Source organism: Bos indicus, chromosome 10 (assembly GCF_029378745.1).
Source record: "Bos indicus isolate NIAB-ARS_2022 breed Sahiwal x Tharparkar chromosome 10, NIAB-ARS_B.indTharparkar_mat_pri_1.0, whole genome shotgun sequence".
NCBI classification, from domain to species: domain Eukaryota; kingdom Metazoa; phylum Chordata; class Mammalia; order Artiodactyla; family Bovidae; genus Bos; species Bos indicus.
In genome coordinates, this window is record NC_091769.1 from 27,802,203 (window position 1) to 27,826,788 (window position 24,586).

At 38.2% G+C, this 24,586-nt stretch overlaps 1 protein-coding gene and 1 pseudogene across 1 annotated transcript; one reads left to right on the top strand and one right to left on the bottom strand.

Annotated features, from left to right (window-relative positions):
* Positions 1 to 17,199: 17,199 nt before the first annotated feature.
* On the top strand, positions 17,200 to 18,138 carry LOC109564522 (olfactory receptor 4F6-like). The gene has a single exon (XM_019967951.2). It carries the CDS (start codon positions 17,200 to 17,202, stop codon positions 18,136 to 18,138), a length of 939 nt encoding a protein of 312 aa, XP_019823510.2.
* Positions 18,139 to 23,397: 5,259 nt separating this feature from the next.
* LOC109564519 (olfactory receptor 4F3/4F16/4F29-like) lies at positions 23,398 to 24,358 on the bottom strand (annotated as a pseudogene).
* Positions 24,359 to 24,586: the final 228 nt, after the last annotated feature.

Below are 24,586 nucleotides of genomic sequence, written 5' to 3' on the forward strand. Positions count from 1 at the left end.
AGTGACCAAGTGATGCTACTGAGACTGAAATCACTTGACCTGGGGAGTTATCACCTATGATGTTTTTCCTAGTATAGTTCAAGCAAAGAGGCTGTTAATGAAAGGAAATAAGAGGTTTATCATTTTCTTATGACAAAGAGAATTTCTGTCATACTCTAGAACTATTTTGAATCTTTATTTTACGGTGACTGAATATGCATTGCACAGCAAAATTTAAAGTGATCTTTCCATTTTTAATTATTTTATGATAATTTCAGTAGTACATATTCATCTTAAGAATTTGAAAAACACAGAAAAATATTCTTAAAGACTTGAGAACAAAATTTTTGAGCATTCTCTTAAAAAGTAACATTTTGATATATGGCAAAACCAATACAATATTGTAAAGTTAAATAAAATAAAATTTAACAAATAAATAAAATATGAAAATAAAGTGACTTTGGAAACCAGTCCTTTTGTATATTATTTTATTGAGTCCTCATAACAGCACGGCAGAGTAAGGTTTTCATAGCATAATTTCATCTATGTATTAAGCCAAATTATACAGTCAATAAAGCTTAGCTTCATCTTTAAAACGATAACCAAAAACATTCTTTCTTATTCTTCCCTATAGCATACCTTCTCCAACAGAATAAAGGTACAATGATGCACGTTGTTTTATAAAGCAAAATCAAATTATCAGGCAAAAGCAACAACTATAACAAAGAAAATTAGCTGCCACACCACTTCTGAAAATAGATACAGGATTGCAGCTTAGGACGGCAAATGATAAGTTTCTTCTCTTCTTTCTAAGCCAAGGGAATTAGGATCTAACCAAACTCTACTTCACTCAATACAACCCTTCCCTCTTGTGCATACAAGAACTACTCCAGCTTTTCCATCTCTCTTCACTATCACCCATGTTTCCCTCTTTACTGTATCCCCATGGCTTTTACCATGTGCTACAGCTGCTGTCTTACTAAAATTTTTGATATGACTTTCCTTTCTGCTACTTCCATTTCTCTAAAAACCTTTACAGTAAAATTCTTCAAAAGAGTTGTCTCTGCTGTCTTTGTCTAATTCTTCTTTTGCATTCTCTCAAATAATCCATTTCAATGAAAAATTTCCCCTAACACTTGTTTTTCTGCTATCTCATTATCTCCATATTTAAATCTAATGATTTACTCTTAGTCCCATTTTTAAACCTAGGTATTTATTCCAATCTTCATATTTTCTTTATTTGGTTTCCCAGGCACTGCACAATCCTGGTTTTTCTTCTATGAATCCAGTAGCTCAACAAAAACAAGACCAGGAGCTGACTATGGCTCAGATCATGAACTCCTTATTACCAAATTCAGACTTAAATTGAAGAAAGTAGGGGAAACCACTAGACCATTCAGGTATGACCTAAATCAAATCCATTATGGATTATACAGTGGAAGTGTGAAATAGATTTAAGGGCCTAGATCTGATAGATAGAGTGCCTGATGAACTATGGAATGAGGTTCGTGACATTCTACAGGAGACAGGGATCAAGACCATCCCCATGGAAAAGAAATGCAAAAAAGCAAATGGCTGTCTGGGGAGGCCTTACAAATAGCTGTGAAAAGAAGAGAAGCAAAAAGCAAAGGAGAAAAGGAAAGACATAAGCATCTGAATGCAGATTTCCAAAGAATAGCAAGAAGAGATAAGAAAGCCTTCCTTAGCAATCAATGCAAAGAAATAGAGGAAAACAACAGAATGGGAATGACTAGAGATCTCTTCAAGAAAATCAGAGATACCAAGGGAACATTTCCTGCAAAGATGGGCTCAATAAAGGACAGAAATGGTATGGACCTAACAGAAGAAGAAGATATCAAGAAGAGGTGGCAAGAATACACAGAAGAACTGTACAAAAAAGATTTTCATGTCCCAGATAATCACAACGGTGTGATCACTGACCTAGAGCCAGACATCCTGGAATGTGAAGTCAAGTGGGCCTTAGAAAGCATCACTACAAACAAAGTTAGTGGAGGTGATGGAATTCCAGTGGAGCTATTTCAAATCCTGAAAGATGATGCTGTGATAGTGCTGCACTCAATATGCCAGCAAATTTGGAAAACTCAGCAGTGGACACAGGACTGGAAAAGGTCAGTTTTCATTCCAATCCCAAAGAAAGGCAATGCCAAAGAATGCTCAAACTACCACACAACTGCACTCATCTCACACGCTAGTAAAGTAATGCTCAAAATTCTCCAAGCCAGGCTTCAGCAATATGTGAACGGTGAACTTCCTGATGTTCAAGCTGGTTTTAGAAAAGGCAGAGGAACCAGAGATCAATTGCCAACATCCGCTGGATCATGGAAAAAGCAAGACAGTTCCAGAAAAACATCTATCTGCTTTATTGACTATGCCAAAGCCTTTGACTGTGTGGATCACAATAAACTGTGGAAAATTCTGAAAGACATGGGAATACCAGACCACCTGACCTGCCTCTTGAGAAATCTGTCTGCAGGTCAGGAAGCAAAAGTTAGAACTGGACATGGAACAACAGACTGCTTCCAAATAGGAAAAGGAGTATGTCAAGGCTGTATATTGTCACCCTGCTTATTTAACTTATACGCAGAGTACATCATGAGAAACGCTGGACTGGAAGAAGCTCAAGCTGGAATCAAGACTGCTGGGAGAAATATCAATAACCTCAGATATGCAGATGACACCATCCTTATGGCAGAAAGTGAAGAGAAACTAAAAAGTCTCTTGATGAAAGTGAAAGAGGAGAGTGAAAAAGTTGGCTTAAAGCTCAACATTCAGAAAACGAAGATCATGGCATCTGGTCCTATCACTTCATGGGAAATAGATGGGGAAACAGTGGAAACAGTGTCAGATTTTATTCTTTGGGGCTTCAAAATCACTGCAGATGGTGACTGCAGCCATGAAATTAAAAGACGCTTACTCCTTGGAAGGAAAGTTATGTCCAACCTAGATAGCATATTCAAAAGCAGAGACATTACTTTGCCAACAAAGGTCTGTCTAGTCAAGGCAATGGTTTTTCCTGTGGTCATGTATGGATGTGAGAGTTGGACTGTGAAGAAAGCTGAGCGCCGAAGAATTGATGCTTTTGAACTGTGGTGTTGGAGAAGACTCTTGAGAGTCCCTTGGACTGCAAGGAGATCCAACCGTTCCATTCTGAAGATCAGCCCTGGGATTTCTTTGGACGGAATGATGCTAAAGCTGAAACTCCAGTACTTTGGCCACCTCATGCGAAGGGTTGACTCATTGGAAAAGACTCTGATGCTGGGAGGGATTGGGGGCAGGAGCAGAAGGGGACGACAGAGGATGAGATGGCTGGATGGCATCACTGACTCGATGGACGTGAGTGTCAGTGAACTCTGGGAGTTGGTGATGGACAGGGAGGCCTGGTGTGCTACGATTCATGGGGTCGCAAAGAGTCGGACACGACTGAGCGACTGAACTGAACTGAACTGAACCCAATAGCTCCTTTTTTGTCTTATTAATTATTACTCATGTTTTCTCTGAACTCTTAATGTTAGAGGATATCAGGGCTCATGTCTTTAACTTCATGTCTTTTCTAACTATATTCATGCTCTAGGTTATCTCACCTAGTATCACATCTTTAAATAACATTTGTGTGTTAGTCTCTTGCTCTCTACTAGGTAATTGAGATTTGTTTATTCAGATGCCTACTTTACATTTGCACTTGCACAAACCATAAATATATTAGATGCAAAGAGTACTAAATTGAGCTTCTGCTCTTACCTACCCCTTCATCTTAAATGATGACAAATTCATCCTTGCAGTTGCTTAAGTCAAAAAACTTGGAATCATTTCTCTTACATCCACTATTCCTTCAGTTAAAAAATCCTATTTGTTAACTCTTCAAAGGGACTTACCTTTGAAGTGGTGGCTCAGTAGCAAATAATCCACCTGCCAATGTAGCAGATCCTGGGGTTCGATCCTGGGGTGGGGAAGATCCCCTGGAGAAGGAAATGACAACGTTCTCCACTCTTCTTGCCTAAGAAATCCTTGGACAGATGACTATGGTGGGCTACAGCCCATGGGGTCACAAATGAGTTGGACACGACTTATTGACTAAACACCAATCCTTCAAAATATCACCACTAGCATCTTAGCATCTGTACTGCTACCCAAGCCACCATCTCTCTCGTCCCTTAAATTCTGCAATAGACTCCTAACATCACTGCTGACACCACTGCACCACCTTTCCCTAAGCTATTCTCAGCAGGACAACCAGACATAAAAATAATTGTAAATGTAAGTGATATCATATCACCTCTCTTCTCAAAACCCTCCAGAGGCCCCCCTCTTCCTTACAGTAAAAGCCAAATTCTTTACAGTGGTCTACAGAACCCCCCCTAAATTTGCTTCCCTTTGCCTCCTTGAATAATTTACTATTCTCCTACTTTTTTATACTAACAAAGACACAGTAAACATCTTGATCTTTCCTAAGAACACCAGCCTTTTACTGGCTATATCTCTAATGGGGTGGGTGCCTTTTCCTGTATTACTAACTCACTTATCTGTATCAAGCCTTTGCTCAATGACACCTCCCAATGATCCCTACCTAATCCACCCTTCTAAGAAATGCAACTCTCTCCCCAGTCTGATGTCTCAGATTCATCTTAGCCTACACTATTATATTACTACTGTACTTATTTCTTCTCAACTTACTACAAAATTTGTTTTGCTTATTACTTATTGTCTGGATAGCTCCACTAGAATATAACTTCACAAGAAAACAAATTGTTAAATTATTTACTGATTCATCCCAAAAGCCTACATAACACCTAGCACTTAGTAGGCACAAGATGTTTGCTTCATGAGTAACAAATTAAGAGAAAAAGAGAGAAAGAATGGAAGAGGGAGAGGAAGAAGGTGAGAGTGAAAGAATCACTCCTGGGTTTCTTATTTTTAAGACTAAATAGATGATATTGGAGGACATGGTCTTCAGTGATGATAATGAATACTGTTTTGAGTTTGTTCAGTCAAAAGACATATGAAGCATCCAAGAGAAAATGTCCAAAGACGTGTTACATGTGGGTCTGAGAGACAAAGACTATATTTTATATAATAATGTAGTATAAATTGCTACAAACCAGAAAGGAAATGATTATTCACTGAATGGTGCTTAAAAAATTAATAAGCAAATCTGAAAAATTTAGATCCTCTCCTATTATATTTCAGGTGGATAAATATTTCAGAAATACATGTTCATAAATATTCATTATGTATTGGAATGGAAAAGGACTTCCTGAAAATAAAACTATGAAGTCACAATTTAAAAGCTCAATGGAGTTAGAATCATGAAAAGTACAACTTTAATGTTGAAAAATATAATAAGCAAAATTAAAAAGAAAATAACAAATTAGGGAAGCATTTTGAACACAAATATGATATAGGAGTTGATGTCTTTAACATGTGTGAGGGACTGGTAAATCAACATTTTAGAACTAGTAATTTACCTGTGAGGATGGGGAGGAAGAACACCACAGCAGTGGTTATTAACTTCTATTTCAAATAAAAAAAGTGATATGTGAAAACTTTTTGGCTGCCCTAAATCACTTCTCTCCTTCCACTGATAGCTTTACCCCACATTCCATGTTTGGGAAATGTTCCTCCTCAAATTCACCTAGTTCTCTGAAGGTTGTGAACAAGATAACCTTGGCCTTTGCAGCTAGGGTGGGCGTGTGCCCAGACTTAGCCCATGAGTGCCCTGGCATAGAGCCAAAACAATGAAATTAAGATTCTCTCAGTGTGTTTCATTATAGATGCTAGGAAAGAATAATTTTCCCTTTTCTACAGGGTCACTCTGCTAGAATGACTTAAACTTTGAGTTATTTGCAGCCTCTCCTTTCTCTCCACACCATGCACAAAAAAGTCCATGTGCAGCAGAGGAAAATAAGATCAATGTAAAGAGATAAATGGGCTTCCCAGGTGGCGCTAATGGTAAAGAACCCACCTATCAATATAGGAGACATAGGACATGTGGGTTCAATTCCTAGGTCAGGAAGATCCCCTGGAGGAGGCAATGCAACCCACGGCAGTATTCTTGCCTGGAAAATCCATGGACAGAGGAGCCTGGCAGGTTACAGTCCACATAGCTGCAAAGAGTAGGACACAACTGAAGCGACTTAGCATCCTCGCAAAGAGATAGTCAATAGAGAAGGAAGAGAAGATCTAAACATAAGACCAGAAACTATAAAACTCCTAGAGGAGAACATAGGCAAAACACTCTCTGACATACATCACAGCAGGATCCTCTATGACCCACCTCCCAGAATATCGGAAATAAAAGCAAAAATAAACAAATGGGACCTAATTAACCTTAAAAGCTTCTGTACATCAAAGGAAACTATCAGCAAGGTGAAAAGACAGCCTTCAGAATGGGAGAAAATAATAGCAAATGAAGCAACTGACAAACAACTAATCTCAAAAATATACAAGCAACTCCTCCAACTCAACTCCAGAAAAATAAGTGACCCAATCAAAAAATGGGCCAAAGAACTAAATAGACATTTCTCCAAAGAAGACATACAGATGGCTAACAAACACATGAAAAGATGCTCAACATCACTCGTTATCAGAGAAATGCAAATCAAGACCACTATGAGGTACCATTTCACACCAGTCAGAATGGCTGCGATCCAAAAGTCTACAAATAATAAATGTTGGAGAGGGTGTGGAGGAAAGGGAACCCTCTTACACTGTTGGTGGGAATGCAAACTAGTACAGCCACTATGGAGAACAGTGTGGAGATTCCTTAAAAAACTGGAAATAGAACTGCCTTATGATCCAGCAATCCCACTGCTGGGCATACACACTGAGGAAACCAGAAGGGAAAGAGACACGTGTACCCCAATGTTCATTGCAGTACTGTTTATAATAGCCAGGACATGGAAGCAACCTAGATGTCCATCAGCAGATGAATGGATAAGAAAGCTGTGGTACATATACACAATGGAGTATTACTCAGCCATTAAAAAGAATACATTTGAATCAGTTCTAATGAGGTGGATGAAACTGGAGCCTATTATACAGAGTGAAGTAAGCCAGAAAGAAAAACACCAATACAGTATACTAACGCATATATATGGAATTTAGAAAGATGATAACAATAACCCTGTGTACGAGACAGCAAAAGTGACGCTGATGTATGGAACAGTCTTATGGACTCTGTTGGAGAGGGAGAGGGTGGGAAGATTTGGGAGAATGGCATTGAAACATGTAAAATATCATGTATGAAACGAGATGCCAGTCCAGGTTCAATGCACGATACTGGATGCTTGGGGCTAGTGCACTGGGACGACCCAGAGGGATGGTATGGGGAGGGAGGAGGGAGGAGGGTTCAGGATGGGGAGCACATGTATACCTGTGATGGATTCATTTTGATATTTGGCAAAACTAATACAATTATGTAAAGTTTAAAAATAAAATAAAATTTAAAAAAAAAAAAAGGAGAAAGGAACAAGAGAAATGGAGTAAATGACAGAGCAAAATCTAAAAGTGTGCAAGTTAGTGACTCCCTGGAGTCCCCGAGGCTGGCTCCACTACTGGACATCCCAATAAGCTGAGTCAATAAGTTCCTTTTTAAATATATGTTTAAAATTTTAGTTGTGTTTAAAAAACATAAAATTTACCTCCTCAGCCATTTTTAACAATGCAGTTCAATATATCAAGTATATTCATATATATATATACACACACAAAAGATTTTTAAATCTTTTCCTCATAAATCTGAAACTCTACATTTCTTTTTTTCTAGGTTATTTAGGTTTGCTTTTATTGAATTCTGATGCATGTAATTCAAAGAGTTCAGATCACAACATTTGAAAAGGTACAAATGTAAGAATTTTAAAAAATTTTTAATAATATTTTATCTTTTTTAATTTATAAAGATTTTATTAAATGATTGAATTCAGTCTTTTTGTTTTAAAGTCTATTTTGTCTTATATAAGTATTGCTACTCCAGCTTTTTTTTAATTTCAATTCTCATGGAATATATTTTTCCACTCCCTCACTTTTTGTCTGTATATGTCCCTAGGTCTGAGATGGGTCTCCAGTAGACAGCAGAGATACAGGTCTTGTTTTTGTACCCATTCAGTCAGCCTGTCTTGGTTGGAACATTTAATCCATTTACATTTAAGGTGATTATCAATACGTATGTTTCTTTTACCATTTTCTTAATTATTTTGGGTTTGTTTTCGGAGGTCTTTTTCTTCTCTTGCGTTTCCCACCTAGAGAAGTTCCTTTAGCATTTGTTGTAAAGCTGGTAAAACTTTTTCTGATCTCTTTTTCTTCCCTTTTGTGACTAACCCATACCTTCTTCTGCTGGTGTGTCAGGATTCTGGGTGACAATTCCCTTGATCAAATGAACTCGTATTGGCAGTCCAAAGTCTCTGCAGTATTATTTGGTCAGACTCTCCTGTGTGCTAATTAGTCACATCTTTCATAACAATAGCATTTTACAGCTATTTGAACATGAAGCAATGCTAGTTTTAACCAAGGAAAGTTGAAGGTGGTTAACTCTTTGGTAACAGAGTTGGGTCTTGTTAGGTCTTTATATGAGTAGGTTGGTGACAAATATAGAACTAGCTTGAGGATACTGGTGTATGATGTTGAAGTCCCCAGAGGCCAGTATTGAAAAGACATTTTTGGTGACAGGATCATTTTGTAAAGACATTAATTGCTACCTTGTACAAGCAGCTTCAGTTGAGCTTAAAGAGCAAGAATTAATACAAATGATAGGAAAGAACATATGTAGTCAGAAAGTGAAGTTACATTTTTTTTCTTTTTATTCATTGTTATCCAAGATTGAGATTCAAGAAAGGGAATTAGAAAAGGCAGGAGGCAGTTTTGTAAGTGGGAATAGAATTTGACTCAGTGTAATTCGGGGCTTTATTTCTTAATGTGGACACTGAGCAGCTTTGTTTTCTCTGTTAATGAGAGTGCACATATGAGCAGAGTCTCCTCTATGGGAAACTAAAAGAGTTCATGTGGATGAGAACTGCAGTCTGGGAACTCAACCAGGAGCTCTGAGATGCAGGTATTACACAGATTTGCCTTTTTCTACAATGGTTATTTCAATAACCATGATGAATTTATGAATGTGTTTGAAACAGCTTAAGAAACTCAAATGCTTGTAAATACTTAAGGACAAAGCTTCCATCTCTCTCACTGGGGATCTGCCTAGGATGCTAAGAGTAAAATACAAGGTATCCAGAAAGGGAGTAAGGTATGTTAAATAATCAGAAAATCATGAGAATAGTATTGGTTGAGAGGAAGACTAGGGAATTAATACTAGTTCCACCACTTACTGTACTAACCTATGGCTTTCTCCTTTGTGGTCTCAATTTCCTTCACTGTGAAAAGGAGTTGATAGTAACTTTTATGGTTTTTGTGAATATCAAACAAGATAGTGTCTGTAAAGATGTGATTGTTATATCTTACCCATGGTAGCTACTGTTTTTACTTTATTTCTGCTTGTTATCATTATTTTTGTAGCTATCTTATTAAACAATGCCTCAGACTGGGAGATATTCTCTGATCACGTCTCAGTAATTTTTTAAGAGGCAGATATGAATTTATATATCAAAATAAATTATATCCAATCTTAAACTGCATCACAGATATTGATTTCTTTCTGAAGACAGCCCTGATCACTCCAACTCATAGGTATCATTTATGCCTCAAAAATTCTATGCTCATGCCACTTATTTGACATTTTTATGTAAGAATTTTTATTGTTTATATTTTTAGTATGTGAAAATATGTAAATGCCTTAAGGGTTCAGTTCGGTTCAGTTCAGTTCAGTTGTCAGTCATGTCCGACTCTTTGCAACCCCATGAATAGCAGCATGCCAGGCCTCCCTGGCCGGAGAAGGCAATGGCACCCCACTCCAGTACTCTTGCTTGGAAAATCCCATGGACGGAGGAGCCTGTTAGGCTGCAATCCATGCGGTCGCTAAGAGTCGGACACGACTGAGCAACTTCACTTTCACTTTTCACTTTCATGCATTGGAGAAGGAAATGGCAGCCCATTACAGTGTTCTTGCCTGGAGAATTCCAGGGATGGGGGAGCCTGGTGGGCTGCCATCTATGGGGTCCCACAGAGTCAGACATGACTGAAGTGACTTAGCATAGGCCTCCCTGGCATCACCAACTCCCGGAGTTCACTAAAACTCATGTCCATCCAGTCAGTGATGTCATCAGCCATCTCATCCTCTGTTGTCCCCTTCTCCGCCTGCCCTCAATCCCTCCCAGCATCAGAGTCTTTTCCAATGAGTCAACTCTTCACATGAGGTGGCCAAACTACTGGAGTTTCAGCTTTAGCATCAGTCCTTCTAAAGAAATCCCAGGGCTGATCTCCTTCAGAATGGACTGGTTGGATCTCCTTGCAGTCCAAGGGACTCTCAAGAGTCTTCTCCAACACCACAGTTCAAAAGCATCAATTCTTCGGCGCTCAGCTTTCTTCACAGTCCAACTCTCACATCCATACACGACCACTGGATAAACCGTAGCCTTGACTAGATGGACCTTGTTGGCAAGGTAATATATCTGCTTTTCAATATGCTATCTAGATTGGTCATAACTTTCCTTCCAAGGAGTAAGCATCTTTTAATTTCATGGCTGCAATCACCATCTGCAGTGATTTTGGAGCCCAAAAAATAAAGTCTGACACTGTTTCCACTGTTTCCCCATCTATTTCCCATGAAGTGATGGGACCAGATGCCATGATCTTCGTTTTCTGAATGTTGAGCTTTAAGCCAACTTTTTCACTCTCCTCTTTCACTTTCATCAAGAGACTTTTTAGTTCCTCTTCACTTTCTGCCATAAGGGTGGTGTCATCTGCATATCTGAAGTTATTGATATTTCTCCCTGCAATCTTGATTCCAGCTTGTGCTTCTTCCAGCCCAGCATTTCTCATGATGTACTCTGCGTATAAGTTAAATAAGTAGGGTGACAATATACAGCCTTGATGTACTCCTTTTCCTATTTGGAACCAGTCTGTTGTTCCATGTCCAGTTCTAACTATTGCTTGTTGACCTGCATATAGGTTTCTCAAGAGGCAGGTCAGGTGGTCTGCTATTCCCATCTCTTTCAGAATTTTCCACAGTTTATTGTGGTCCACACAGTCAAAGGCTTTGGCATAGTCAATAAAGCAGAAATAGATGTTTTTCTGGAACTCTCTTGCTTTTTCCATGATCCAGGGGATGTTGGCAATTTGATCTCTGGTTCCTCTGCCTTTTCTAAAACCAGCTTGAACATCTGGAAGTTCATTGTTCATGTATTGCTGAAGCCTGGCTTGGAGAATTTTGAGCATGACTTTACTAGCATGTGAGATGACTGCAATTGTGTGGTAGTTTGAGCATTCTTTGGCATTGCCTTTCTTTGAGATTGGAATGAAAACTGACCTTTTCCAGTCCTGTGTCCAATGCTGAGTTTTCCAAATTTGCTGGCATATTGAGTGCAGCACTTTCACAACATCATCTTTCAGGATTTGAAATAGCTCCACTGGAATTCCATCACCTCCACTAATTTTGTTCATACTGATGCTTTCTAAGGCCCACTTGACTTCATATTCCAGGATGTCTGGCTCTAGGTGAGTGATCGCACCATCATGATTATCTTGGTCATGATGCTCTTTTTTGTACAGTTTTTCTGTGTATACTTGCCACCTCTTCTTAATATCTTCTGCTTCTGTTAGGTCCATACAATTTCTGTCCTTTATTGAGCCCATCTTTGCATGAAATGTTTCCTTGGTATCTCTAATTTTCTGTAAGAGATCTCTAGCCTTTCCCATTCTATTGTTTTCCTCTATTTCTTTGCAGTGATGGCTGAGGAAGGCTTTCTTATCTCTCCTTGCTATTCTTTGGGACTCTACATTCAGATGCTTATATCTTTCCTTTTCTCCTTTGCTTTTCGCTTCTCTTCTTTTCACAGCTGTTTGGAAGGCCTCCTGAGACAGCCATTTCGCTTTTTTGCATTTTTTTCCCATGGGGATGATCTTGATCCCTGTCTCCTGTACAGTGTCACCAACCTCCGTCCATAGTTCATCAGGCACTCTGTCTATCAGATCTAGTCCCTTAATCTATTTCTCACTTCTACTGTATAATCATAAGGGATTTGATTTAGGTTATACCTGAATGGTCTAGTGGTTTTCCCTACTTTCTTCAATTTAAGTCTGAATTTGGCAATAAGGAGTTCATGATCTGAGCCCCAGTCAGCTCCTGATCTTGTTTTTGCTGACTTCTCCATCTTTGGCTGCAAAGAATATAATAATTGATGGAATCCTTAATGTCCTAGAACAATACCTTGTGCTTAGTATTTATCTAGAAAATGCTTATTGATTGATTACAGATAGTTATGATAAAGGGCAAAATAAATGACATAGAGGATTTACAATAATATGCTAAATAATCCTGTAAGAGTGACGAAAGTAACTAGAGAAGAGGAAGACTAATATAATACAAAGGGATGGCTTTTTGTGGGATACGGGATTTATAATCAACTGAAGATGAGGGAAAAGAAGTGAATATGGTAGGACTCAGCACAGAGAATACCATCGTTACAGTCAGGTTCATTAGGTACTGGACTGGCATTGTGCTATAAGGTCATAGAAATGTTAGACTTGAAAGGATGCTTTAGTGTCACCTGCTCAGTTCCTTTATTTTCTAGATGGTGAAACTAAGTTCAAGGAGTTATTGTTGCTAAAACTTATAAAACTGAGTTCTTAAGATCTGTGCATTTTATTGTGTGTAAATTATGCCTCATTTTAGAAAAACAGATTGACAGGGAGGCCTGGCATGCTTCAGTCCACAGGGTCTCAAAGAATCAGACACAACTGACTGAACTGAACTGAACTGACAGTTATTCAATTTCCCCATGCAATATTGTTGCCCAATAATTATACTGGGTTTTTCAAGAGATGCTGATGAACAATGTTGCACTGTAATAACTGCCTTTTGTATTGCAACTATTTGCAATTTTATGAAATCTTCATAAATATGAGTAGCAACCATAAAGTTATGAAACGCTTTTTAAAAAGTGAGTTGAGTGTGGAAGGGATGAGAGAAAGGACTTACTCCAACTTCCCATAAACTTAGGGCTAAGAATTGATCACAAGTCTTCTGTTTTCAAATGCAGTGTTCTTTCTGACATCCCAAGAACCATTAAGTGAACATGGCATGGACAATGATTTACTAATATCACATAGAATTTTGTTTGCTACATTGCATTAGCTCATCCATGTTTAGAGTCTGCCTCACAGATCTCTTTCTGGCTTGTCCTAACTCTGCTATTTGCTCTCATAGCGCAAGCTTTGTGATCATTCACACTCCCTGAGCTGAGCTACAAAAGCTAGATAGTTTTATTAGGGCTTGAGGAAAAGGTGACTATGATTTGATAAAACTGCAACAGTCAGGCTAAACATAAGAGAGTATTAATGAAACATAGCATTGCATATAGGAGATAATCGGGGGTAAGGAAAATGAAGGTCTCAGAATTGTCAGGTTTGGGGAAATCCACGGGCCATCGTGGTACATGGTACACTGGAAACAAAACATGGTACACTGGAAAAGGGAGTGGCAAACCATTTCAGTATTATTGTCTTGAGAACCCCTATTTGCCTTTGAAAAGGCAAATAGATATGAAACTAGAAGATGAGCCCCCCAGGTCAGTAGGTGTCCAATATGCTACTGGGGAAGAGTGGGGATAAATATCCCCAGAAAGAATGAAGAGGCTGAACAAAAGTAGAGGCTGAATCAAAGTGAAAATGATGGCCAGCTGTGGATGTGTCTGGTAGTGAAAGTAAAATCCAATGTTGTAAAGAACAATACTGCATAGGAAACTGGAATGTTAGGTCCATGTATCAAGGTAAATTGGAAGTGGTCAAACAGGAGATGGCAAGAGTGAAAATTGACATTTTAGGAATTAGTGAATTAAAATGGATGAGAATGGGCAAATTTAATTCAGATGACCATTATATCTACTACTGTGGGCAAGAATCCCTTAGAAGAAATGGAGTAGCCCTCATAGTCAACAAAGATTCTGAAATGCAGTACTTTGGTGCAATCTCAAAAATGACAGAATGATCTCTATTCCTTTCCAAGGCAAACCATTCAATATCAGAGTAATACGAGTCTATGCCCCAACCGCTAATGCCAAAGAAGCTGAAGTTGAATGGTTCTAAGAAGACCTACAAGACCTGCTAGAACTAAAACCAAAAAAGATGTTCTTTTCATCATAGAGGATTCAAATGCAATAGTAGGAAGTCAAGAGATAACTGGAGTAACAGACAAGTTTGGCCTTGGAGTACAAAATGAAGCAGAGCAAAGGCTAACAGAGTTTTGATAAGAGAATACACCAGTCATAGCAAAAACCCTCTTCCAGCAACACAAGAGATGACTCTACACATGGACATCACCAGATGGTCAATATTGAAATCAGATTGATTATATACTTTGCATCCAAAGATGGAGAAGCTTGATGCAGTGAGTAAAACCAAGATCTGGAGCTGACTTGGGCTCAGATCATGAACTCCTTATTGCAAAATTCAGACTTAAATTGAAGGAAGTAGGGAAAACCACTAGATCATTCAGGTATGACCTAAATCAATTCCCTTATGACTATACAGTGGGAGAGACAAAGAGATTTAAGAAATTAGATCTGATAGAGTGCCTGAAGAACTATGGATGGAGGTTCACAACACTGCACAGGAGGTGGTGACCAAAACTATACAAAGAAGGCAAAATGGTTGTCTGAGGAATCCTTACAAAAAGCTGAGAAAAGGAGACAATCAAAAGGCAAAGGAAAAGGGAAAGATACGCAGAGTTCCAAATGAATGCAGAGTTCCAAAGAATAGCAAAGAGAGATAAGAAAGCCTTCTTAAGTGAACAAATGCAAAGAGAGGAAAACAACAGAATGAGAAAAGCTAAAAATCTTATCAAGAAAATTAAAGATTCTCAGGGAACAGTTCATGCAAAGATTGGCACATACAGTAGAAATGGTAAGGACTTAACATAAGCAGATGATATTAAGAGGTTGCAAGAGTACACAGAAGGACTGTATGAAAAAGGTCTTTATGATTCAGATAAGCACGATGGTGTGGTCACTCACCTAGAGCCAGAGTGTGAAGTGTGAAGTGTGAAGTCAAGTGGGCATTAGGAAGCATTACTCTGAACAAAGCTAGCAGAAGTGATGGAATTTCAGCTGAGCTACTTCAAATCCTAAAAGATTATGTTATTAAAGTGCTGCATTTGATATACCATCAAATTTGGGAACTCGGCAATGGCCACAGGACTGGAAAGGCTGGTCTTCGTTCCAATCCCAAAGAAGGGCAATGCCACAGAATGTTCAAACCATTGCACAATTGCAGTCATTTCATATACTAGCAAAGTAATACTCAAAATCCTTCAAGCAAGGCTTCAACAATATGTGCACTGAGAACTTCCAGATGCACAAGCTGGATTTAGAAATGGTAGAGGAACAGAGCTCAAATTGCCAACGTCCACTGGATAATAGTAAAAGCAACGGAATTCTAGAAAAACATCTAATTCCACTTTATTGCCTATGCTAAAGCCTTTGATTGTGCGGTTCACAATAAACTGTGGAAAATTCTTAAACAGCTGGGAATACCAGATCACCTTACCTGCCTCCTGAAAAACCTGTATCCAGGTCAAAGGAGCAACAGTTAGAACTGGACATGGAGCAACAGACTGTTTCAAAATTGGGAAAGGAGTACATCAAGGCTGTATGTTGTCACCCTGTTTATTTAACATATATGCAGAGTACATCATGTGAAATGCCAGGCAGGATGACTCATAAGCTGGATTCAAGACTGCCCAGAGAAATATCAATAACCTCAGATATGCAGATGATACTACCCTAATGGCAGAAAGTGAATAGGAACTGAAGGAAAGTGAAATAGGAGAGTGAAAAAGCTGGCTTAAACTCAACATTCAAAAAACTAAAATCATGGCATCCGTTCCCATCAAATCATGCAAATAGATGGGGGAGGGGGAATGGAAACAATGGAAGAATTTATTTTCTTGGGCTCCAAAATCACTGCAGACTGTGACTGAAGCCATAAAATTAAAAGATGCTTGCTCTTTGGAAGAAGTAGGAGTGTTAGTCACTCAGTCATGTCCAACTCTTTGCGACCCCACATACTGTAGCCCACCAGGTTCCTCTGTCTATGGGATTCTCCAGGCAAGAATACTGGAGAGGACTGTCATGCCCTTCTCCAGAGGATTTTCCCAACCCAAGGATCGAACCCTGGTCTCCTGAATTGCAGGCAGATTCCTTAGAAAGTAAGTTCTTGGTAGAAAAGTTATGACAAACCTAGACAGTGCATTAAAAACCAGAGACATCTCTTTGCCCACAAAGATCTGTAGAGTCAAAGCTATGGTTTTTTCAATAGTCATGTGTGGATGTGAGAATTGGATCATAAAGAAAGTTGAGCACCGAAGAATTGATGCTTTCAAATTTTGGTGTTGGAGAAGACTCTTGAGTCCCTTGGACAGCAAGAAGCTCTAACCAGTCAATCCTAAAGGAAATCAACCCTAAATATTCATTGAAAGGACTGATGCTAAAGCTGAAACTCCAATACTTTGGCCACCTGATGCAAAGAGTTGACTCATTGGAAAAGACCCTGATGCTGGGAAAGATTGAGGGCAGGAGGAAAAGTGGACGACAGAGGCTGAGATGGTTGGATGATATCATTGACTCAATGGGCATGAGTTTGAGCAAACTCCAAGAGATAGTGAAGGACAGGGAAGGTAGGCACTCTGCAGTCCATGAGGTCATGAGAAGTCAGACATGACTTAGCCATGAACAACAAACAACAACAATGGGCATGAGTAACAGACTGTGACAGCAAAATCAATAAGTTCATTTGTATTTCCTCTCTTTCCTCCCTTCATGGTATTCCAGGGCACTCCTATCCTTCCTCTCATAACCCTTTTGATTCGGCAGAATATTTTAATTCTTTTATCAAAACCTAGGGAGGCAGGGGAGTAAGAAGCAGTGCTTTGTGGCAAATAATTACTGCATATTTTCTGCAACTACAGTTTAAGGGGTTATATTATAGGTGTTTTGGTTCTGTGAATTAAGGCAGTATTTTCATGTGATCACTGACTCTCAAATTTGATTTCTTTTCTACTCTTTTTTAAGTAAAATTGAGTCACCTCTGTTTGCAGAGACAATGGGTGGAGCCAACTGCTCTGTGGTGTCTGAGTTTGTGTTCCTGGGACTCTCCGATTCCTGGGAGATCCAGCTTCTTCTTTTCCTTTTCTTCTCTGTGTTCTACATGGCAAGCCTGATGGGAAACCTCCTTGTTGTGTTATCTGTGAGTGCTGACACTAGCTTGCACTCCCCCATGTATTTCCTGCTGGCCAACCTCTCCTTTCTTGACATGGGGTTTTGCTCTACTACTGCTCCCAAAATGATTTATGACCTTTTCAGAAAACGCAAAGCCATCTCTTTTGGAGGTTGCCTAACTCAGATCTTCTTTATTCATGACATTGGGGGCACAGAAATGGTGCTGCTCATTGCCATGGCCTTTGACAGATATGTGGCCATATGCAAGCCTCTCCACTACCTGACCATTATGAGCCCACGAATGTGTGTTTTGATTTTGGCTGCTGCCTGGGTCCTTGGCCTCATCCACTCAGTGGCCCAACTGGCTTTTGTCATAGAGTTGCCGTTCTGTGGTCCTAATGTACTGGACAGCTTTTATTGTGACCTCCCCCGATTCATTAAACTTGCTTGCACAGAGACCTATAGACTAGAGTTCATGGTCACTGCCAGCAGTGGACTCATCTCTGTGGGCTCCTTCTTCATATTGATTATTTCCTATATCTTCATTCTGGTCACTGTTTGGAAACACTCCTCAGGTAGTGTATCCAAGGCCCTCTCCACCTTGTCAGCTCACGTCACTGTGGTGGTCTTATTTTTTGGGCCATTAATCTTCTTCTACACCTGGCCCTTCCCTTCATCACACTTGGACAAGTTCCTTGCTATCTTTGATGCAGTGCTCACTCCTTTTCTGAATCCAGTCATCTATACATTCAGGAACAAGGAGATGAAAGCAGCAATGAAGAAACTCTGCCATCAGCTTGTGAGTTACAGCAAGATGTCCTAAATACTCTAAAGATAAAAGATATTTAGCTCTACCCTTAATGACAACAGAAAAAATGTCATTTCAGGCCTCTATTAATTTTATGTACTAGGTAATATTTAGGCATTTTTCATGTTGCTATATATCAAATAAATAAGGAGAAAAAGAGCTAACATCGCAGTTTCTATTTTTCCAACTTCTGTTTGATTTTTATATAAATTATTTTATTTAATATTTATGATAACTCTGGGTGGTTTTTATTTTTTATTTTTTTAATAATTAAGAAATGCTTGACTCATTCTCTGTATAATTACTATGCAAAATACCTCAAACAAAAGTTGATTATCATCTTAATCCTCCACTTCCAATTTTCTTATCCATCAAAATGTGCCAAGCAGAGAATAACAATCAGTGTTGGAAAGTAATATATTATTCCTCAGAATGGAAGGAAATATTAATATTTGCAAATGATGAGACCAGCAAGGGATTTGTCTCCAAAATTTATGAATGGTTCATATGGCTCAATATCCAAAAAACAATCTAATCAAAAAATGGGTGGAAGATCTAAATAGATGTACAGATGCCAAGAGGCACACAAAAGATGCTCAACTTCACTAATTGTTGGAGAAATGTAGATCAAAACTACAATGAGGTATCACTTCACATAGGTCAGAATGACCATCATCAAAAAATCCACAAACAACAAATACTGGAGTGGATGTGGAGAAGGGGGAACCTTCTTGTGCTGTTGGTAGGAATATAAATTGATACAGCCACTATGGAGGTTCCTTAAAAAACTAAAAATAGAACTATCATATGACCCAGCAATCTACTACTGGGCATATACTCAAAAAACCATAATTCAAAAAGACACAAGCATCCCAATGTTCATGCAGCACCATTTACAACAGCCAGGACATGGAAACAACCTAAATAACCATTGATGAATGGATAAAGAAAATGTGGTACATACATACAATGGAGTATTACTCAGCGCTAAAAAGGAATGAAGCTAGATCATTTGTAGAGACGTGGATGGATCTATAGTCTGTCATACAGTGTGAAGTAAGAAAGAAAGAGAAAAACAAATATTATATATTCATGTATATATGTGAAATTAAAAAAAAATGGTACAGATGAACCTATTTGCTAGGCAGGAATAGATACAGAGACACAAAGAACAGACATATGGACACAGGGTCAGAGAGGAAGAGGGGTGGCATGATCTGGGAGATTGGGATTGACATATATACACTACCATGTGTAAAATAGATGGCTAGTGGGAACCTGTTATATAGCACAGGGAGCTTATCTCGGTGCTCTGTGGTGACATAGATGACATAGTCCCTTCCTGACCCAGGGACTGAACACACATCTCCTGCACTGGCAAGTGGATTCTTTTCCACACAGTACAAATCTTTTATGAGAGATGATTATATGAATAAAGAGTTTAAATATTCTTAAATAATACTAATTCTGAATATATCAAGCTATAAAAGAAGTAATATTAAATACAGATGGGGTAGAGAAAAGAATTTTCAAAGCACAGCAAAAAATTTAATATAATCTTAATTGACCAACAGAAGAATAAAAAATATAATTATGATAGAGTTATATAATGCAATTCTATGTATGCATTTTAAATTATTTTGTATTACAATATTTAATAATGTAAAAGAATTCTCACAAAATTCTGAAAAAGTCAGGTTAACAATGTAGAGACCATAAAATCACAATTGTGTAAATGTATATTTATGTAGGCATAGAAAAATACTAGAAATAAATACGCCAGTACATTACTCATAATTATATCCAGATGGTAATTTTTATGGGTAATTTCTATTTTAATCTCTAATATCCATATAAATCTAACAGAATGAGCATGTTTCTATTTTATTAACAACTATAGTATTTTCTTAAAGAAATAAGAAAACAGGTATTTCACATCATAAGTAATTGAAAGAATTACTTAGAATCAAAGATGTACTTATCAATACTTTTTTGACTGTAAATGACATAATCACAACTTAAGCTTATGCAAGAGGATGGATGTACTGGCTTATTTAACAGCTCAGCTAGTAATCAAACTGAGTGCAAAAGCTGAATGTCCAAGACAGCTAGAATCAAGAACTTGAATACCACCAAACCTAAATACTACATCTTCTTCTCTACCATATCTTTTTTAAAAAAAGTTATTCCAGGAATCTCCACACTGTTCTCCATAGTGGCTGTACTAGTTTGCATTCCCACCAACAGTGTAAGAGGGTTCCCTTTTCTCCACACCCTCTACAGCATTTATTGCTTGTAGACTTTTGGATCGCAGCCATTCTGACTGGTGTGAAATGGTATCTCATAGTGGTTTTGATTTGCATTTCTCTGATAATGAGTGATGTTGAGCATCTTTTCATGTGTTTGTTAGCCATCTGTATGTCTTCTTTGGAGAAATGTCTATTTAGTTCTTTGGCCCATTTTTTAATTGGGTCATTTATTTTTCTGGAGTTGAGCTGTAGGAGTTGCTTGTATATTTTTGAGATTAGTTGTTTGTCAGTTGCTTCATTTGCTCTTATTTTCTCCCATTCTGAAGGCTGTCTTTTCACCTTGCTAATAGTTATAATAGCCAGGACATGGAAGCAACCTAGATATCCATCAGCAGATGAATGGATAAGAAAGCTGTGGTACATATACACAATGGAGTATTACTCAGCCATTAAAAAGAATACATTTGAATCAGTTCTAATGAGGTGGATGAAACTGGAGCCTATTATACAGAGTGAAGTAAGCCAGAAAGAAAAACACCAATACAGTATACTAACGCATATATATGGAATTTAGAAAGATGGTAACAATAACCCTGTATACGAGACAGCAAAAGAGACACTGATGTATAGAACAGTCTTATGGACTCTGTTGGAGAGGGAGAGGGTGGGAAGATTTGGGAGAATGGCATTGAAACATGTAAAATATCATGTATGGAACGAGTTGCCAGTCCAGGTTCGATGCATGATACTGGATGCTTGGGGCTAGTGCTCTGGGACAACCCAGAGGGATGGTATGGGGAGGGAGGAGGGAGGAGGGTTCAGGATGGGGAACACATGTATACCTGTGGTGGATTCATTTTGATATTTGGCAAAACTAATACAATTTTGTAAAGTTTAAAAATAAAATAAAATTTAAAATAAAAAAAAAGTTATTCCAGATTCAATTTCTAACAGGAGGAAATATGATTACCAGTAATTTCTACACATCACACTCCAAAAAGGACTTAGGCTTGATTTCTCTATTCCCACATCTAACATCCTGGGGAGAAGCTCAGATTTGGACCTCTGTGGTCAGAGACATACTTGCACCATTCAACTGTGGCTTGGAGATATGTCATTATGACTTGGTTCAGAAGCCCAACCTTTGAAAAAACAGTAGTGGTCAGAGAGGTAGGATCTACATGTCTTCTTCTAATCATACCACACAGTTACCACAAGAAAAAGATAACATTTACCAGAAGAAGAACATTGCTGATGTGGGCAAAGAACAGAGTAGATGTCCACTAAAAACAGGTATTATTTTAGAATAAGAAAGAATGACCTTGAAAAATTTTACATAAGATAGCAGAGAAACTCATTCACTATGTAGTTGGGGAATCTATCTATCATGGATATAGACCTGACACAAAGGCATAAAGAGAAAAGACTGAGAAGAGCAGGCATTTCTCTAAATCAACACACAAAACAGCAAGGAATCGGAGAACCCCAGCTGGAACTACTAAATGTTGTTTAATCCATGGGAGAGAAAAAGCAGTGAAACTTCCATTTCAAAAATACCACTTCATAAAAATTATAGGGAGACTGAGAATACTGTGAGTTAATAAACTGGCACTGGTATATAGGTATCAGTTTTCTAAATGTTAAAAAAAAAGGACTCAAAAAATGAATAAATGATATAAGGCAAAGGAAATCAAAAGAGAAAGCTAGGAAATTATAAAGTGAAATAAATTAGAAGGTAAATAAGGGCCACTTATAAAACAATAGTTAGACTGATTAACTGGTTAAGAGGTATGGTGTCTATATAAGGATGTATATTGCTCAGTCATTTGCACTACAGGTTTGAGACTGGACCTTGGTTCCTCTTTGTTAAAATAAGTATGAATTGGAATTTCTAGATCTATTGACGTAAATCCCTCATTCCTATAAAATAGAATATGATCACATATAAAACACTTCCCAAACTAATGTTTAGCTTGCTGTGCTGTGCTGTGCTCGGTTGTGTCTGACTCTGCAACTCCATGGACTGTGGTCTACCAGGCTCCTCTGTCCATGGAATTTTTCAGGCAAGAATACTTGAGTGGGTTGCCATTTCCCACTCCAGGGGATCTTCCTGACCCAGGAATTGAACTTGCATCTCTTACGTCTTCTGTATTGGCAGGTGAATTCTTTGGAATTCTTTATCACTAGCACTACCTGGAAATCTTGCAAGGACTCAAATCATCCAAATTCAACGGGAATAATCATGCCAACAGAAGGAAAAGGCAGAGCATGGCTAGTTACTTATGGAAATAATAATGCATGTGTAAGAGCATAGGGGTTACATAGCCTGGAACATAATATGAACAATAACCAAAGGTAAATCTTGTGATGACCAGCCAGCACAGTCAAGACAAAAGGCCTGACCTAAGGATCCTATTTTTCCAATTGTAATGACAGTCATACCCTGGTGTGAATAAATAGGCATTAAGTCTCAAAATCTGATATAATTAATATTTTAATAATTGGAGTAACTTTTCTTGCTCTGATTTCCTGTTTATTAACATTATTATCACTGCTTAACTTCTCTGAAATTTCCCTCAATGAAATAATGAGTTACAGGTATGTGGAAGTTCAAACTACTTGACTGATTTTTTGTGACAAATTAATAAATGGGCATCTTGATGTATATATTTTGATGTAGTATTAATGTACCTAGTATCAGTCAGAATTCCCTTATATAACCCACTCTGACACTGAAGATGCTCAGTTTTGAAGTCTAGCCCATAGTATATTCATCACATTGAATTGCAGTGTTTTTTGAGAGACAAACATTTGGCATTCCCCAGAAGAAACTTTTTACCACACCACATGCTTCCTCCAACCATAGGCAGCAACACAATTTCTCAGCTAAGATTTTTATAAGAACCATATTACTTTAATCTGGGAAAACTAAATGTGTATGTGATACCTGGAAATTCCTGATGTTAAAATAGTAGAAATATAATATTACTTCAAGTTGGTAAGGAAACCTTATACTTCTTGTCATTTAAGAAATCCTTCTGTAAATAATAAACTGACTGCACACTTTCCTCATTGCCAGTTTCATTTCTTTGTTCCTCAATGTATAGATGACTGAATTTAAAAAAGGAGTGAGAACTGCATCAAAAACAGCAAGGAATTTGTCTAGGTGTGATGTGGGGTGAGGCCAGATGTAAACAAAGATGCAAGGACCGAAGAACAAAATCACCACCATGACATGAGTTGACAAAGTGGAGAGGGCCTTAGATGAGCTACCTGAAGAGTGTTTCCGAACAGTGATGACAATAAAAATGTAGGATACAATCAATATGAAGAATGATCCCAGGGATATGAATCCACTGTTGGCTGTGACCATGAACTCCAGCCTGTAGGTATCTGTGCAGGCAAGTTTGATGAACCAAGGAAAGTCACAGTAAAAGCTGTCTAATACATTAGGGCCACAGAACGGCAGTTTTATAACAAAACCCAGTTGAACCACAGAGTGAATCAAGCCAATTATCCATGCAGCAACCAGGGGCAAAATACACATTTTTCGACTCATAATAGAGAAATAGTGGAGAGGCTTACATATGGCAATGTATCTGTCAAAGGCCATGGCGATAAGCAGCACCATCTCCACCCCAGCAATGACATGGATGAAGAAGATTTGAGTGATGCAGCCACTAAAGGAGATGACTTCACGTTTTTTGAAAAGATCATGAATCATCTTGGGAGAAATGACAGAAGAAACTCCCAGGTCAATGAAGGACAGGTTAGCCAACAGAAAGTACACGGGGGAGTGTAAGTGAGGGTTCATCATCACAGTGAGAATGATGAGGGAGTTTCCCTCATGAGTTTCCCTCATTCCCTCCCATCATGCTTGCCACACAAAAGATGGAGGAGAACACAAAGAGGAGTTGGCTCTCCCATAAATTGGTGAGTCCCAGGAACACGAACTCTGACACCATAGAGTGATTCACTACATCCATTGCTTTATCAGCTTGAATGTTTCCAGATAAAAGAAAAGGAAAAATAAATGAAAATAAGAATGCTAATAAAGTTCAACATTATAATATTATATAAGAAACTTCATGCTGTGAAGATTATATATCCCTTCAATTCTTTCTCAGGGCTATATCATCACTAAAAAAGCATTTTACCTGTGTTTTCTTAAAGCAGTTGAGTCACATTCACATGCAACATACCTTTCACCACAT